This window comes from Chionomys nivalis, chromosome 16 (genome assembly GCF_950005125.1).
Source record: "Chionomys nivalis chromosome 16, mChiNiv1.1, whole genome shotgun sequence".
Taxonomy (NCBI): domain Eukaryota; kingdom Metazoa; phylum Chordata; class Mammalia; order Rodentia; family Cricetidae; genus Chionomys; species Chionomys nivalis.
The window spans coordinates 907189-924833 of NC_080101.1; the positions used below are offsets into that span (position 1 = coordinate 907189).

The 17645-nt window shown below is 37.5% G+C and overlaps 1 protein-coding gene across 1 annotated transcript in view; it reads right to left on the reverse strand.

Moving 5' to 3' along the window:
* Positions 1-17645, reverse strand: part of Cngb3 (cyclic nucleotide gated channel subunit beta 3) — a 144029-nt gene that overhangs the window by 106583 nt on the left and 19801 nt on the right. The window contains exon 3 of the mRNA XM_057790739.1: positions 14165-14277. Within this exon, the coding sequence (XP_057646722.1) occupies positions 14165-14277 (113 nt within the window). The remainder of the gene's footprint in view (positions 1-14164; positions 14278-17645) is intronic.

Below are 17645 nucleotides of genomic sequence, written 5' to 3' on the forward strand. Positions count from 1 at the left end.
TGGCTGAATTGGGTCTAATTTTATTGCTTTCAAGCAGTGAAATTTACAGAAAATTATTTTAAAGAGTAAGCTCATGATAGGGATGACAGGAAGGAAAAGCAAACATCAGACTGTATTTTCTTACAGTGTTAATTAGGGATGGTGAATGACGATCTGCAACAGAAATGGACCAAGTGTCGGCGGAGAGGAAGAGAGCATACGAATCCCCAGGGCCAGGGTTCGACATTGATTCCTAGGAGGGAAGTTCTGCCTTATGTAGTCTACACTCAGAGAAGCCTTGTGGACTTTGACATTTTTCTAAACCAGACTCTGAAGGATTTTCTGCCTGGGTTTAGGGAGATGCATCCTAGATTTGGAACTTTCTCCGTTGACTGTTCCAGGAAGGGGTGAGCTCAGTAAGACAAGGAACTCTATACCTGGGGTGTGGCAGCATGATCTACCAGCTAGCACTTGACGTGGTTTCTCACCCATTAATTCTATAGGCCTTCTTGTGCAACACGGGTCTTAAGGAAATTCTCATCCAAATTGACTTTTGCGGATCTACTTTGGCATCTGTCACTTGTAAAATGCTTAAATATGAAAACAAGTGCATTAGGCGTTCCAAAGAACTGGTGACTTTCACAACACATCTGTTTGTCCGTGCCCCCTCTCCACCCCGTCTCTTTTAAAGGATCATCTGTGCGCACCCTCTGGGGAAGTACTAGTACGTCTCTTTCATTTAGGAGAGTTAGAAGTGTGGAGCTGGAAATGTCATTTAAGAAATAGATTGGGGATAAATATTGGACTTGAAATCAGGGTAAACTAGCTCACATCCAAGCATTTAAAACTGTCCACAGACAATAAGCTGTTCCCTATGATTTCCCAAAACTGCCTTGGAAGAATCGCATTGTCTAGGATTTCTAATTATCTGCTCAAGTCCTTTGCCAATATTCCAGAGTGAGTACAATTCTCTTATGTATTTCTGTTAGTGACGAGGCAGCCTTTCTCTTTGACTAATTAAACCTTCAGTCCTGGAAAGTTTTCATTGTTCAAGTTTTGTGTTCAGTCTTTCTCCGTGTTCACCAGCCCACGTTATAATATGGATCAGCAAAATAAATTATTATCAGCAAATAACTCTGGGATATGAAGAGAATTAGGCACTGGCAGGATGCTCCCCAGGACCAAAGTTCATATCTTCACTCCTGTAGTCTGTGAATACATAGCAGTAGGAACCTGTGGGGTCACAGTGTTCCAAAGGGGGGATTATCCTGGATTATATGGCTGGGTCTAAGCTATTAATGTAAGCCTCTAAAAGTTGCAAACCTTCCCTGACTGAAAGCAGAAGAGAGATTGCATATAGGTTTTGTTTGTTTGCTTTTGTTTTTCCTAAACTGAGTACCAAGGGCAGAGGTGATTTTGAGACAGAAAGACAAGGATTGGAGAGCAGTCTCATCGTTCCTGAGTGCGCTACAGATGCCTTAATATATGACCTTGGTGGTCAGTGAGTTGGAGTATTGACAGGTGTACTGAATTTGGGTCTTCCCCAACAGATGAAGCTCATCCAAATGGTTTGGGTCCTAGTGAGTCACAGAATAGGGATCGTAGGTTGGGAGACTCAGATACTGAGTGGACGAAACAAAGAGAGATATTTTTAGTTACTGATGTTTATCTGGTTAGATTTTACCAGGTTGGAGATTATAAGGATTTGTTATCTCAGTGCCTTTTCTTTTCTTTCTCTTTTTATTTTTTTTATTTATTTTTTTAAAAAATATTTATTTATTTATTATGTATACAATATTCTGTCTGTGTGTATGTCTGCAGGCCAGAAGAGGGCACCAGACCTCAATCCAGATGGTTGTGAGCCACCATGTGGTTGCCGGGAATTGAACTCAGGACCTTTGGAAGAGCAGGCAATGCTCTTAACTGCTGAGCCATGCCGCCTATTGGTAATAATTTAAATATGTTAACTATCGTCTTTTTTATATTGTGATTTATATTCTTCATTGAATATTTAGAAAATTATCTTTCTAAGTAAGAATTGAAGTACATTTTCACATCCTGCTGAAACCAACTATCTGATCTAAGCAGAAAATATTGATGATTGAATAAAGATTGCATTGCCTAAGGGGATGGATGAGATGCACCGGCCCCTTCTCTACCAGACAACAGGGCCTATTTAAGTCTGCGTGAACCATATGTTCCCTGTTCAGTTCCTTTCAAAACACATGTTGGTATGGTTCAGACAAAACATTCATTACTTTAAGAAGTACCCTCTGCTTCTAATTTTAAAAGCCTGTGAGCAAAGGCCTTGCCAGTCAGTGTGAGAAAAACACTGCACTGAGTTCCCAAATAGGTAGAAACACTCAGTCTTGAGAACTCTTTCATGTGGCCACACTTATTTCTTAATCTTGGGGGAAGCAAAATCTTTCTTCAATTAGCTTTGTCCTGAATAGAAGGTTCACTGTTTCACACCACCTGGTGTCCTTGTGATGTGTAATGATGCTTACTTACACCACTGGTTTCCTTTCATTCGAGTTTTAAATCCTGTCCTAGATTTTGGAGAATACCTACTGTGATCACCAATGATTACAGTGCTGTTTCCGTATCTGACTGTCACGCAAATCATTAAAATAACTGCAGCTGAAGCCAACAGTTGCAGAGAGGAAATCAAATGCATATCTTCTTTTTGTTCTTGTGCAGTCAGTTAAAACATGAGAGTCCAATTTGGTTTTTGACCCTAAATGGCTTAAAAGTACATTAAATTGTGAAAGTGGTATGATCTATTAGGGAATATTTAGTGATATTTATGAACAAAATGTTATGAAATCAGATATGCAGCTTGATTAGATTATATTCATGGCTACTTAGAGAGTTATTTAAGGGAAATTAGTATAATGAATTTCAATGGAAAGATTTAAGAATATTAACAAATTTATAGGAAACATGTTATTTTTCTTTCAAAATTATACTATTTGAAGATTTCATTCATTCATCTGTATATTCATTTAGCATTTATTTATCATAGGCTTGGAACTAAGACTATAGAAATAAACATAACACTATCTTATCCTCAAATATTTTACTGTCTAGTGGGGAGAGAAAGATGATGTACACCTTTACAGAAACATAATATATGGTGATCACACATGCTAAGATGAGACGCAAAACAGAAAGAGGAGAAGGAGAGTGAGCGACTGCTATTTATTTTCCATGCAGTGGTCACAGAAGGCTCTTTCAACAAGATGGTATTCTAGCAGACTTTGAAAGAAGCAAGACATCTCAGGAAGACTGTTCTAATGTGACTAGGTCAGAAAAAAGGGGGAGGAGAGGAGGGAGCTTAGGATGAATAAACAGTAAAGGTTGAGAGTTGATAGGCAGATAGCATGGATCTCTGGGGGACATCATAAAGACTTTAGATTTTATTTAGCATGAGATGAGAGGTCACTGAAGAATCTGGAGTGGAAATGGATGACTTGCAGATTTTCTCTCTGACAGACCTATATACATCTATTCTGTTATAGATAGCCTGTTCGAGGGTGAACAATGAAAGCTAAAAGACCAGTTACTATGTTAGAGCAATAGCTGTGTGACGAAGGATAGGCCAGGGTAATAGCAGTGATAAAGCTGAGTAGCACGTGATAGGCTATGGATATATCCCAAGCAAATAACATAGTTTGGCTATAGAGTATGAGATAAAGAAGTAGCCTATTTCTCATACTGGGATTTAATTTTTTTTTTTTATTTTAGATACCAACCCCAGTTTCCCTCCTTCTCCTTTCCCAGCCCTCCCACCAAGTCTGCCCCAACTACTACTCAGAGTTGGTAAGGCCTCCCTTGAGGAGTCAACAAAGTCCGGAATATCAAGCTGAGGTAGACCCTCACTCCTACATTAAGACTGAGCAAGGTATCCCACCTTTTTAGAATGGGTTCTAAAAAGTCAGTTCATGCACCTGGGATAGGTCCTGGTCCCATTGCCAGGGGTCCCCCAAACAGATTAAGCCACATAACTGTCACCTACATTCAGAGGGCCTAGTTTGGTACCATGAAGGTTTTCTAGTTCCGGGGTTTTAAATTGCTAGCAAAACACATATTTTTAATGAGTCATACAAGAAGTTTGAGAATACATCTTTGGAGTAGTATATAATCAACTTCTGCATATGTTTTATAATAAACTCTAAATAACTATGTATTATATTTGATTGGGGGGCTCTACTGTCCTTTGATTCCAAGCTATTTTACTGTCCAACATATTGCATACTTTTTTGTCTTAAAATAGAAACTGTTATTTATAAGCAAGGAGAAGTATTTTATAATCACTCATTCTAGGAGAGTGGAATTGCCAGCTTCATTTTGTAGTTGACAGAACTTCATGCTCTTTCTCTCACCTACTGTCTCATAAACTTACCATGTGGAGGATAAAAATTTCATTTTGAGTGTTTACCAAAATGTTTTAACATGCAGATTAAATAAAATTAAGAAAACTTAAAATTATTCAACTTCTCAATACTTTTAGATGCCAATCATTCTTACTTAGGTTATACATTTAAAATATAATTTGATCATTTGGGACTCACAACAAACCTGAATTGAAAGTGTCACTGCTTTTCTATATTCTATCCTTAGGCATGATAACCTCCTTATCACAGACAATTTCCAGCAGCATTCCTGATAACTGATGAACATGCCTTCATGTACCATTATCATCCAAATACCCTAAACCATACTCGAAGACAAGGCACAACTTTGCAATCATGACAACCATGACCCAGGAACACAGATATAGGTTGCTCCAATTACATGTTCCAACACTGAAAATGTTGAATGAATTTTTTATAGATTTTACAGAACAAAGAAAAGTCCTAAAGTGTCTAAAATGCATCAAAGAGGTAGGCACAGCAAAAAGAAGGAGGAGGAAGCTTTTCTGTAGTTCCAGGATGCTATCCTATGGCATTCTGCACTTGTGGGTTAGTGGAAACTAGCTGTCTACTAACTTAATAGAGCCCACTCATTACATGGCCTTAGTTCACACAGAGAGGCGGGCAATGAAGGGAAGTGCTGTTCTGCTTTGCGGGAACTAGCACAAGAGACGTGGTAACTAGCCTGTGGCCTTGGAGATATTGCCAATATCCCCATAGTCCTATTGTTCTAATTGGTTAACTAGTCTCTGCAACACAGGTTCTTTTCAGGAGTTTTCATTCACAGTTCTTGTTGGCCAAACTTCTCCTTATTTTTGAAAACTAATTTCCCCAGGTGTTCAATTTTAGCTTGACAGTTACTTCTGGAATCTGGACTGTTCCATTCTCCTGTCTGCTGGTGGGTGTCCATTGTTTTTACTGAGAATCAAATATTTGTTTATTTCTATTTTATACGTCCTGGATAGTTTAAAGATCTTATTTTTGTCGTTTGTACATTCAAGTTTCACTAGAATACACTTAAGGTAAGTTAATTTTCATTGATTTGCATTTGTTTGAGGTTCTAAGCGTCATAGTTCCTTTCATCAAATGAGTTATTTTTCCGTCATGGCATTTGTCTTCTGAAGTCCTGGTTGTACACGTGCTGTGCCTTCTTTCATCATGCATCATAGATTCTTTAGCTGTGTAATTTTATCCATTACTAGTTTAACAACTGCATTTTTCATTACAGGAATTTGGCTTCATTCTGTTGTGGAACAGAGTATACTTATTAGTTGTGTACATTTTTATTTTCAAGTATTTCTTGACTTCTTTAAATATACTTAATGTACTTACTTTATATACCGCCTGATAATTTTATCGTTTTCATTAGGCATCAGATTCTGTTTCTAGTGTTGTTTGCAGAAGTTTATGTTGCTTATGTCCTTGTGTGTGTATGTGTGAGTGTGAGTGCAGTGCTATATGAGGTCAGGAGAGAGCACTGGATTCCCTAGGGTTGAAGTTCTATAAGGCTGTGAGTCACCCATTGTGGGTCCAGTCAGTGTAGGAGTGCTATGTGTTCCTAACTGCTGAACCACCATTTAGTAATTTTTGATTATGAATCACAATATTCATTGAGAATTTTATCTGTGGGGATATTTTGAAAATGTGTTTCAAAGTTTGATTTTTCCCCCCAAATGGAAACAATGTCTGCACATTCACATGGAGTAATTCTAAATACTATGTTTTTAACTGGACTAGATTTTTTTTGTAAGATATAGTTGTTAGGAATTTTTATTGTAGGTCTGTTTGAATACTGACTCACAGTTTATAATCTCCAGGGAAATAATTTTTTCCTTTGTCATTTTCTTGCCCTTCTATGCCCATCTTTTCTTTTTTTCTTTCTTATTTTGTCTAGCCCCATCTTGTCTCATTTCTTCCCTCTTCTTCAAGGTCCCTCCCCTGACTTAGGGCCAGAACAAATGAAAGTTTTATTTTGACTTTGTGTTTTGGGGGATAGTTTACTTGCCAATGGTTTACTATTTGGGATCCTAGTTTGTGGAGGAGTTCCAAGTTTACCCTTTTGTTCAGTTTAGACCTTGGTGCTATGTCTCACTCACAATGCATTTTAATTCAGATCCAGGCTATAAGAATGTGGGCAAAATCTCAAGAACAAACACCAATTCTTAAAATTTTTATAAATCTCATTTATTTTCTACCAGTTAGGCTATGCACTTAAAGTATGATTTTATGTTTTAACTAGTATTTTAAATTATATTCTCTCTGAAGAATGTTTTTTTACAGGTATTTAGTCTGTCATATGGCTAGTGAGAGAAATCAGTAGTCATTATTGAGAATGGATTAACAGTCTGCTGTTCAATGTAATTTTAGTGTTTTAGTTTTTATTTCTTTTCTGAGACAGAATCTTATGTAATCTAAACTGGCCTTCAACTTGCTATGTAGCAAAGGCTATTTATTCTTCAACTCCTGATCCTTCTGCCTCTGCTTGCCACAGTGCTGGGATCACAGGCATATGCTACCACACCCAGTTTTAAGTGTTTTCAATGATGAATTACAAAGGCAGTGTTTACCATAGAGGTAAGTTTTAATTTAGGATTATAAGCAATAGCATCATTTTCACAATACTTTATACAAAACTAGCAAAGGCATGGATGTTTTCCCTATGCTTGTTTGTTTGTTTATTTTTTGAAAACTCAAAAGCTTCAAATCATTGCAGTATGAGTTTTATTTTATTTTTATAAACTTGATAGCTGACATTCCTTTCCTATTTCAGCTGTGAAGTCACATATGGGTTTTAAAGCATCTTTTCCTGCAGCGATTTTTGCTTTTGCTAGTTACAGAACAATAAACATCCGTGTTTATGAGTGCTGATGAGATTCTGAATTCTGCTCTCCTCTCATTGTTCCTGCTGTGAAATGATTGCCTAGTTTAAAGCCACCCAAATAGAGACTGATTGCTGTTATGAACAGAGCAGGCTATTCATAGAAATAACCTTCTGTCTCAGCAACCCGGGCAGCAGTGGGAACTGCGTCCTCTACTGCAGAAGTCAGTCTCGCAGCTCCCCCACCCCGTCCCAGGAACTGAGTCTTTTACTCACTTGTTTGTCATTTAACCACTTAACCTCTCAGCCACTCAGCTCTGTCTCCTCTTTCAGATGTAGCTATTTGACATTTCCAGGCAAAACACATCTTTTTCTTGGTATTCATTAGTGTCCATCAAACTGTATCTTTTTTTATATTAAAAAATAAGGATGTGCTGAGGTAGAGTGCTAGAAACAGACCTTTATTTTCTTAGTAATGGACAAATGGCATAAATGGGTCTTCATAGGGTGAACCCTACGTCTTTCAGAAGCTAAATGATTTTCTGACAGGATAACAAATTGGTTGATTTTTTTTTGAAGAGATATTTACAGAGAATTTCTTTTCTCAGATGAACAATTCAGAAAATGTTGTGAAAGGATTAAAAAAATGAGAGAGATCTGAAAGTTACTTTAATATAAATGGATTCCACTCAGAAATGTGGACATGCAGTACTGAGATACCTTTAAATTATCTCTCCCTTGGCTGACACATATTTAAGATAAGTGTTATTACTTTGTATAAGAAAATAGTTTTAGGCTGCCTTTAGAGTCATGTGTATGACAAGTTAAAAATATTACAGACATGTTTTGTTTTATGAAATTCAAATCTATATAATAAACATTTTCACTTCATTTTGTTTTTAAATAAATAACAAAGTAGTCATACTGCACTTAAATTCATATTCACTTTTTTATTTGTATAAGACAATATTTGCGGTCAAGGCATTAAGGATTATTTTGTTAACTGAATGCTTAATATTTTGAGTAGTTAACTTTTCAGGTCACTCTATGACAGAATGAAGATCATTAGTCTCTGTGCTCAGATGGATGTGAATTTATGTTCAAGGGTTTTGAGTAAGCATGAGTTTAGCAAGACAAGAAGAATGTGAAATGGTGAGGAGATCCTTATGTTAGAACTATAAAATCAGCATCTGCATAGCTTCAATTTCTGTATGTGTATAATGGAATGGAAACGGTGAGATAATTCACATCATATATCAACTTGATAGGGCCATGGTACCTTGATACAACACATTATTGGTGTGTATTAGATGGAAAGTACAAGTGTATTATAAAAGCAAGCAAAGAAGATTGCCTTTCTCAATGCCATTCGGTCACAGAGCCAGCAGAAGGTCTCCAGAGCCCAACTTTTTGAGCTTCAGTATTTCTCTTTTTCTGTCTTCACATAACAAATTGAAAACTGACTACTTTGAGTCTTGTGCTTGCTACGTTTAGACCAGAACTTTCCTGGTTCTCCCTTGACTTAGAGCTTCATGGTTGCTTTCCTGTGTATCTGGTTGCTGACTATAAAGACAAGTTGATCAATGAAATTGAATCAAAGACACAGATATTAATACAAACACTTATGAATCCCTGATTTTTGATAATGAAGATAAAATTATACAATGGAAAAAAGAAAGCATCTTTAACAAATGGTGCTGGCATAACTGGATGTCAACATGTAGTAGAATGCAAATAGATCCATATCTTTCACCATGCACAAAACTCAAGTACAAATGGATCAAAGATCTCAATATAAATTTGACCATACTGAACCTGACAAAACAGAAAGTGAGAAGTAGCTTTCAATGCATGGGCACAGGAGACCACTTCCTAAATATAACACCAGTAGCACAGACACTGAGAAAAACAATTAATAAATGGGGCCTCCTGAAACTGAGAAGCTTCTGTAAAGCAAAGAACACTGTCAATAAGACAAAAAGGCAGCCTACTGCATGGGAAAAGATCTTCACCAACCCCACATCGGGCAGAGGACTAATCTCCAAAATATATAAAGAACTAAAGAAATTCGACATCAAAATACCAAATAATTTAATTAAAAATGGGGTACAGATTTAAACAGAGAATTTTCACTGGAAGAACCTTGAATGGTTGAAAGACACTTAGGGAAATATTTAACATCCTGAGCCATCAGGAAACTGCAAATCAAAACAACTCTGAGATACTATCTTACACCAGTCTGAATGGTTAAGATAAAATCAACAATGACAGCTTATGCTGGAAAGGTTGTGTAGCAAGGAGAACACCTCTTCATTGCTGGTGGGAATGCAAACTTGTATAACCACTTTGGAAACCAGTATAGAGGTTTCTCAGAAACTTGGAAATCAACCCACTCAAGACCCAGCAATACCACTTCTGGGCATATATGCAAAGGATGCTCAATCACACTACCAGGACATTTGTTCAACTATGTTCATAGCAGCATTATTTGTAATAGCCAGCACCTGGAAACAACCTAGATGTCCCTCAAATGAAGAATTGATAAAGAAATTTTTATCATTTTACATTTACACAATGGAGTACTACTCAGAGGGAAAAAAAACAATGACATCTTAAAATTTGCATGCAAATAGATAGAAAAATGATCCTGAGTGAGATAACCCAGACCTAGAAAGATGAGAATGGTATATACTCACTCATAAGTGAATACTAACTGTAAAGCATAGGATAATGAGCTTATAGTTCATGACCCCAGAGAAGCTAAGTAACACGGTGAACCCTAAGAGAAACATATATAGATCACCCTGGGAAGAGGAAATTGACAAGATCTCTTGAGAAAATTGGGAGCATGAGGGTGGAGGGATAAGGGAGGGAGGAAGGGGAGGAGGAGAGAAGAAGGGGAAGGGGAAGAGAACTTGATACTCGAGATGGGGGAAGGCCAGAGATGGAGAGCAAGGAAAGAGATATCTTGATTGAGGGAGTCATTGTGGGCCTAGCAAGAAACTTGGCGCTAGAGAAATTCCCAGGAATCTACAAAAATGACCCCAGCTAAGACCCTAAGCAATATTGGAGAGGGTGTTCCATCTGACCTTGCCCTGTAGTCAGATTGATGAGTATCTTAAATGTCACCATAGAACCTAGATCTGGCAACTGATGGACGCAGACACAGAGATTCATCCACAGTGGAGCACTGGGCTGAGCTCCCAAAGTCCAGTTGAAGAGAGGGAGAAGTGAGAATACAAGAGGTCAAGACCATGATGGGGACACCCACTGAAACAGCTCACCTGAGCTAACGGGAGCTCACCAACTCCAGCCTGACAGGAAAGGAACCAGCATAGGACTAAACTAGGCCCTTTGAATGTGGGTGACAGTTGTATGGCTGGGCAGTCTACGGGGCCACTGGCAGTGAGACTAAGATTTATCCCTACTGGTTGTACTGGCTTTTTGGAACCCAGTCTAGATATAGTGGGGAGGGCCTTTGTCCTGCCTCAAAGCAACTTGCTGGACTATTGACTCTCCATGGGAATCTTTACCCTCTCTGAGGAGTGGGTGTGGGGCTTGAGTGGGGGAAGATGAAGGGAACAGGAGGGGAATGAGTAGGGACTGGGATTGGTATGTAAAATGAGAAAATATGTTGTATTAGGCTGCTTGTTCATCCCAGCCGCCAGAACCAAAATAATCACACAGAGACTATATTATTTAAAACACTGCTTGGTCCATTAGCTCTAGCTTCTTATTGGCTAGCTAACTCTTACATCTTAATTTAACCAATTTTTATTAATCTGTATATCACCACGTGGCTGTGGCTTACCAGCTAAAGTTCCATCCAGCTCTGGTGGGGCTACATGACTTCTCTCTGACTCCTCTTTCTATCTCCCAGTATTCAGTTTAGTTTTCCCCAACTACTTCTATTCCCTGAACAGGCCCAAGACAGTTTCTTTATTTATTAATGGTAATCACAGCATACAGAGGCTTTTTTTTTTAAATAAATAATTTAAAAAAAGACAAGGGCTTTTCAGCCTCTCTTATCTCATGAGCTAATTGTCTCCATCTATGTGTATGTTATTGCTTTTCTTCTGGAGAACTGTGACTGATGTAGGTAGCAGTGTCTATGCCAATGTTTACCAGGGTATTCTGTGCCCATCTTCTGACCATGACAGAAATCAATACACAATTAATAATATCACATTGCAATTTTTGCTGGGAAATTGCAAATCTGCATCATACATTATCCCCAAATATCTGTTAACTATTACAGATCCAATAATCTTTCTTTGACTAAAGCTTAGGTCAGACAATAAAGTTAATGTACTTCAAATAAGAATCTTACATTTAGATTTTATTAATAGTATATTTTCCCAACTTAAAAGTTGAGACAAAGGCTAGTCATTCATACATCTGTGATCAGCTAAACCCTTAATGTTTTTCAAGTAGAGAGAACTGTTTTAACTTGATGTTGCTCAAAGTTGAAGATACTGCTTTTAATTAAAAACAAGTAACAGAAGAATCTTGATTCAATGGGAATATTGCACAATAATGTTTGCCTTCATGAGTTCTTTTTGATGGCTTATGCAAAACACTCTGCTCTGTAGGATTTTAGTTAGGTAGCACTGTTCACATGAGGGCATATGAAGTTCTCTAACTCTAACTCACACACCATTTCCTTTAGCTTTAATCAAATATCTCACCAGAGATTCCATGGTGCCCTTTTAGTGCATTTGTTGTTCATTGTTCTTTTGTTTGTTTTGAGACAATGTTTCTCTGTGTACCAGCCCTACCTGTCCTAGAACTAGCATTTGTAGACCAGTATGACTTTGAATTCACAGAGATCTGTCTGACTCTGCCTCCAGAGTGCTGAGATTAAAGGCGTGCACTACCACCATCCTGCTAATGTTGAGAAAACATATGAAAAGTCTCCCCACCCCTAAGAAAGGAGGAGCATTTTGGGTTTAGTACACAGCTGGTCAATAATTCTCAAACTGCTTTGCTACCTATACTGCGGAGAAAGCTGTCAGGAAGACAGCAAAAATTTTACTAGAGTTGAACAGTTTTCTCAGCCCAGAATTGCTAGGGTGACTAAGATCCCACACTGAGCCCTTTGAAGCCAGCATTGCTTCCTCCAGCGCTTTGTCAGGTGCTGACCATGCTCACTCTTCCCAAGGATGATGAAAATGAATGGGGAATCTTGGGTGTTGTTTATACTTAGCCCTCTCCTACTGGTGATTTAGGAGCTCTGAAGAAACAAGTCTAGTATTCTTGGGTTTATTTATTGATTAATTTGATCAATATTTATTGATGGTTTACTTTGTGGCAGTCATTGAGCTGGGTATTGGAGATATCATTCCTGGCTTCATGACGCATACCCTGGAAAGGAGGAGGAGCCTGATGACTTCAGATAATCACATGGATAACTGAAGAGATGTACACCATGGATGAACTCTTATGGAGGTGAGTATGACCTAATTAGGAAGGTCAGGGAAAGCCTTCCAAATAAGCAAGAATGTGATGATACCTGAGAGATTTGTTAGGGTTAACAGAGCAGGAGACAGTTGTACAAGCAGAGGAAACAGCGGATTCCACTTCAGCCATCCGAGAAGCTGTTACCACAGCTTATTGCAGAAGCTTAAATATGTCAAAATAAATGCTAAAAAGGAAAGTTAATTCAGAGGTTAAGCTGCTGATTAAAGAAGATTGTGTTGTTGGGAAGGAAGAAAAAGTACCACTCAGGAATTCAGACTTTTGCAACGTAATTTTATCTGAGCTGACCCTGTTACTATAGGAAACTAATTAACCTTTCTGTGCCCTGGTTGCTTTTCTGCAGGGTGAAGACAATAGAGACCCACTAATAGCAATGAAAAGTCTCCTGTAAACATCAACAATTATATAACTAATATAAATACTTGTATATTTTGTTGTAAAATCTATCTTTTAACTCAGAATTTAGCGTCTTTTAAATGGTATTTAGATTTTACTTATTGTCAAATGTTGTTTTCTCTATGAGAGAATACTCATGTTTATCTTCACGTATAGTCAAGTTTGTGTTCATTGACAATGTGTTCTCTAACATACACTGTTTAGTCAGCAGGACCCTGGCTCCTAGATAATCATAAAGATTTCCAAGTAGATGGTTTAACAAAGTCCAGGGACAACGAACACAGAAGAAAAGTAATGTGGAGTGGAATGAGATGGGTTGGGAGGATAGATTATTTTAACTGCCTTTTAAATGACAAATCTTCTTGTCTGTTACAAAAGAAGTTTACGTTTTTAATGTTCCATACACCCATTGCAAATACCTTAACTGTAGCTAAGCAATTCAAATTGACTCAGCAAGCACATAACACCATGCCAAGTAGCAAAACGACAGCTTGTTTTCTTTAAATTCCCCCTCGTGTGTGAACTCATAGATTCACATGTAAACTGACATCTCTTTGTGATATTTCAAGTCATTTTATACACAGTATTTATAAAACTATTCCTTCATTGTCAGACAGATCACCCGTTTCATAATTGTCTTTGGTTGTCATGTTGTTCTTTCTCTAGCAAAGAAAATCATAATCAGTCTTCTGGAATATTAAAATGTTTACAGAATCAAAATAGTGATTTCTTCATGCACTTGGCAAATATTTTTAAAACTACATGTCTAATAAATATGCTGGCTGTTTCCATGATGGTAAAATGAGTCACACATGTGGCTGCAGTGTTTGTGTGGGTAGAGTTTGGGATACAGCCAAATGACGCCTAAACATTGGTTAGGAGTCATGGATGGTCAGCAAGGCAAGATGAACTGCTGGATGGAGTTAATTGTTCATTTCTTATCCAGTTTCCTGGCAAAGATTCTGGTGTAGTTCGCTTAACCTTTGACTTAACTGAAACAGGGAATAGAAACCCAGCCTTTTCCTGGCTGTCTGAACAACTTCTCCAATCCGTGCTATGTGCTTCATGAGGTTCTTACCTTTCCGGCCTTTCTTTCCTTGTCCTGGTTTGTTCCATCTCCGACATTGCTCCAGTCGGTTCTGCTGGACACTCAGAATCAGGATTTGTGGCAAAATCTGTGAGGGAATGTTCCTCAATGATGTTGCCTATGGCAAAGAAATTACATTAAATAGAACAACACACACCACTCTTAACACAGTTTTATATGGCAACATAATCTACAGTGATGTGGATTCTCTTCCAGAAAAAAATTTCAGGAGGACTTTTCACACAGGAGGGCTAACCTGAAGATACTGTCAGGCCAATGAAAAGTACAATGAAAATTTGTTTATTACATGATAAAAGTTTCAAATGATATATGCCTTGTAATCAATCATAAGAGTAGAAAATGAGCTCTCAAAACCTAAAAGGCACTGTTGGTTCTGTTAAAGCACTCATGATTCATGACTAAAATTAACACATGATAAATTCATTAAAGTGAAAAGGGCAGACATTAGAATTCACACTCTAATTTTTATGAAATTAAATTTCTAAATTTGATTTGGTTATCTGTAGTTTTGGAATTCTTTCTATAGAAATAACATCAACTAGTATATAATAGCTCTAATTTCAATTCAGAAATATTTTTTTCATAAGGTTTATAAATATAATTTCTAATTAACATTAAACATTGTTATTTTATCAGAGAGTGTTCAACTCATTGGTAAATACTTGAATTATAGGGATTTTAAAGAAAGTAAATAGTTGAATATTAAAAGAAATTATAAAAGGTAAAAATAATAAAAAACATTTGAGTAGCTATTCATTATCCACAGTGTCTAATTTATTTTAAGCAAATGTGCTATATTTAGGAAATTGTAAACAAGACCCAATCATCAATGTTATTGTACTGCAGTGGATCAGGTAGTGAGGGGGAAGGAAGATAGGGCTGAGGGACTTGCTGGCAGATGTTTTTTGACCTGCCAGCTCCCAAACAATGATTTGGAGATTTTTATTACTTATGAAATCTTGGTCTTCAGCTTAGATTTGTTACCAACTAGCTCTTATAACTTAAATTAACCTGTTTTTATTAATCTACATTCTGCCACATGGTTCATTACCTTTCCTCCATAATGTATATATGCTTCCTTCCATGCCTTTCTGGCATCTCCTGTGTGCCTAAGTTCATCCAAGAGTCCTTCTTTCTCCAAAGAAGTCCCACCTATTCTCTTCCACCTAGGTATTGTCTTTTCAGCTCTTTATTAAACCAATCAGAAAATGCCTTGGCAAAGATACATATTCATAGTGTACTAAAAGATTATTTTACAACAGGGAAGTAATGTGGGAGACAGTTATAACTGAGGGGCATTTGAGTGGTGTATGGAAATCTAGTGCAGTGGAATCTTACTAAAATTAGAAAAGTGATCCAAATGAACTGGACAAATAATGGGGGAAATGGAGTCCCAGCTGGTCATCTCTTGTCACAAAACAAAGCTTCTAGCACCAGGACTAGGTTATATCCAACTGAGTTCTTGACCAAAGTTGTCCTTTGGAAATCCCAAACAAACCCATACTGCTGTCAAGATAATAGATTGTTCTCCACAAACCAATAACATGACTCCATTACTGAATACAAGACCAACACAAGCCATTGAACATGTAGAGACAGAGATGGTCCTTGAATAGAACCTTTACTCCTATATCATAGAGTCTTTGGTACAGGAAGGCACTCTGCAGGCTACCAAAAGGGAAATGTAAACACCAACCTAGGCACAGACCCTTTGGTCTACAGAGGCATCATCCCTGCAGGTTATGCTAGGGTAATGGTGGCAACAAAGATTATAGGAGTAACAAACCAACATCTGATTTGACTTAAGGCCCACTCCATGAGATAGAATCCATACCCAACACTGTTTGGGTGACCAAGAACCAGAGCCAATAGATCTAGGGTAAAACCAAATACTACTGCTCTTAAAAAGTAGTGATAAATGATAGTCTGCTATACTAATTGATTAGTACCTTATTCAGTCATCATCAGAGAAGTTTCCTTCTGCAACAGATGGCAACAAATACAGAGAGAGAAGAGAGAGAGAGAGAGAGAGAGAGAGAGAGAGAGAGAGAGAGAGAGAGAGAGCAGATCTTGGAATACACAGCTCTAAATGGGGTGTCTCCATCAGATTCCCCTCCCCTCAGAGCTTAGGCAATCTTTTGGAAGATGAGGCAAAGTACAAGACCCAGAGGGGATAAATGACACCAAGAAAACAAGGACCTCTAATCAGCAAGAACAAAGCTCACACCCACTTACAGAACTGAAGCAGTAAACACACGTCTTCACCAGGTCCAATCTGTACATATTACAGCTCTCAGTTAGCATTTTTATGGGAGTCCTGAGTGTGTGTATGTGTGGGTCTCTGATTCTCACACCGTATCCTGGGATTTTTTTCCTTTTGCTGGTTTGCCTTGTCCAACTTTGATGTGACAGCTTTTGTTTTATCTTATCATATTTTATGTTGTGATTTTTTTTTATCTCTTAAAACCTGCTCTTGGGAATAGATCATGTTGGGAGTAGATGTGGAGAAGAACTGGGAGGAGTAGAGGTAGAAGCAACTGTAATCAGGATATAGTATAGCAGGAAAGGATCTATTTTCAATAAAAGGTAAAACAAAAAAGCATAAACCAACCTAAAATTAGACATTTAGAGGTATAAAATTAATAAATCAGGAATGAGCACACTGTAAAAGTTTTCATTATATAAAACCTTTAATATAAAATTTTCAAAGATTCCTCAAAATCTTTCAGTGCAATAAGCCCTCAGAAATATTTTATTCAGGAATAAAAAATGAGTCACTGCTTATTGTTTCTAAAAAGTTTGTGACTAAGAAAGCTTGAGCTCCTCACTTTCCCAGGGGACTACTTTTATCCTGGATTTATAGTACTTTTTTTTCACAAGATAGAAAACACACTACTAAATATATTCTCATTATGTTTAAATGGACTCTCCCAAGTGTTTACACTATTTTGAGTGCTAAGGAGCACCAGTGTAATTACAACATTAAGGTCTGCATTAGAACTATCTTCTAGAAGAAACACTGAAATGTGTTTGAATTCTTCCCCCCAAAGTGCAGTGCAGCATGTTCTCTACCCTTGCACTATGTATGGAATGTTAATTAGTCCATCAGTAGCCAATAGCTTTCAGAGTGAAAGAACACTTTCCATGGTAAGGAATGGTGTTTGATGAAACGCAGGAGAAGGATCTGTGCTCCCTATGTGTTTGTGCCAAGGCACCTTTTGTTTTACTGTTTTTCTTTATACAACAAAAGAATTACTTTTTCCTCATACCTCCAACATCATGCCATATTACTCTTGTTGTCTAAAATCTTTAGACAAGCAGCCTATCTTTTCTCATATCCATACACACTGAGACAATTACTGTATCTTTCAAAGTAGAGTTCTTAGTCTCCATCTGTGGATGTCTAGTACATTTATGGACCAGAAACCTGGAGACTGAACACACACACACA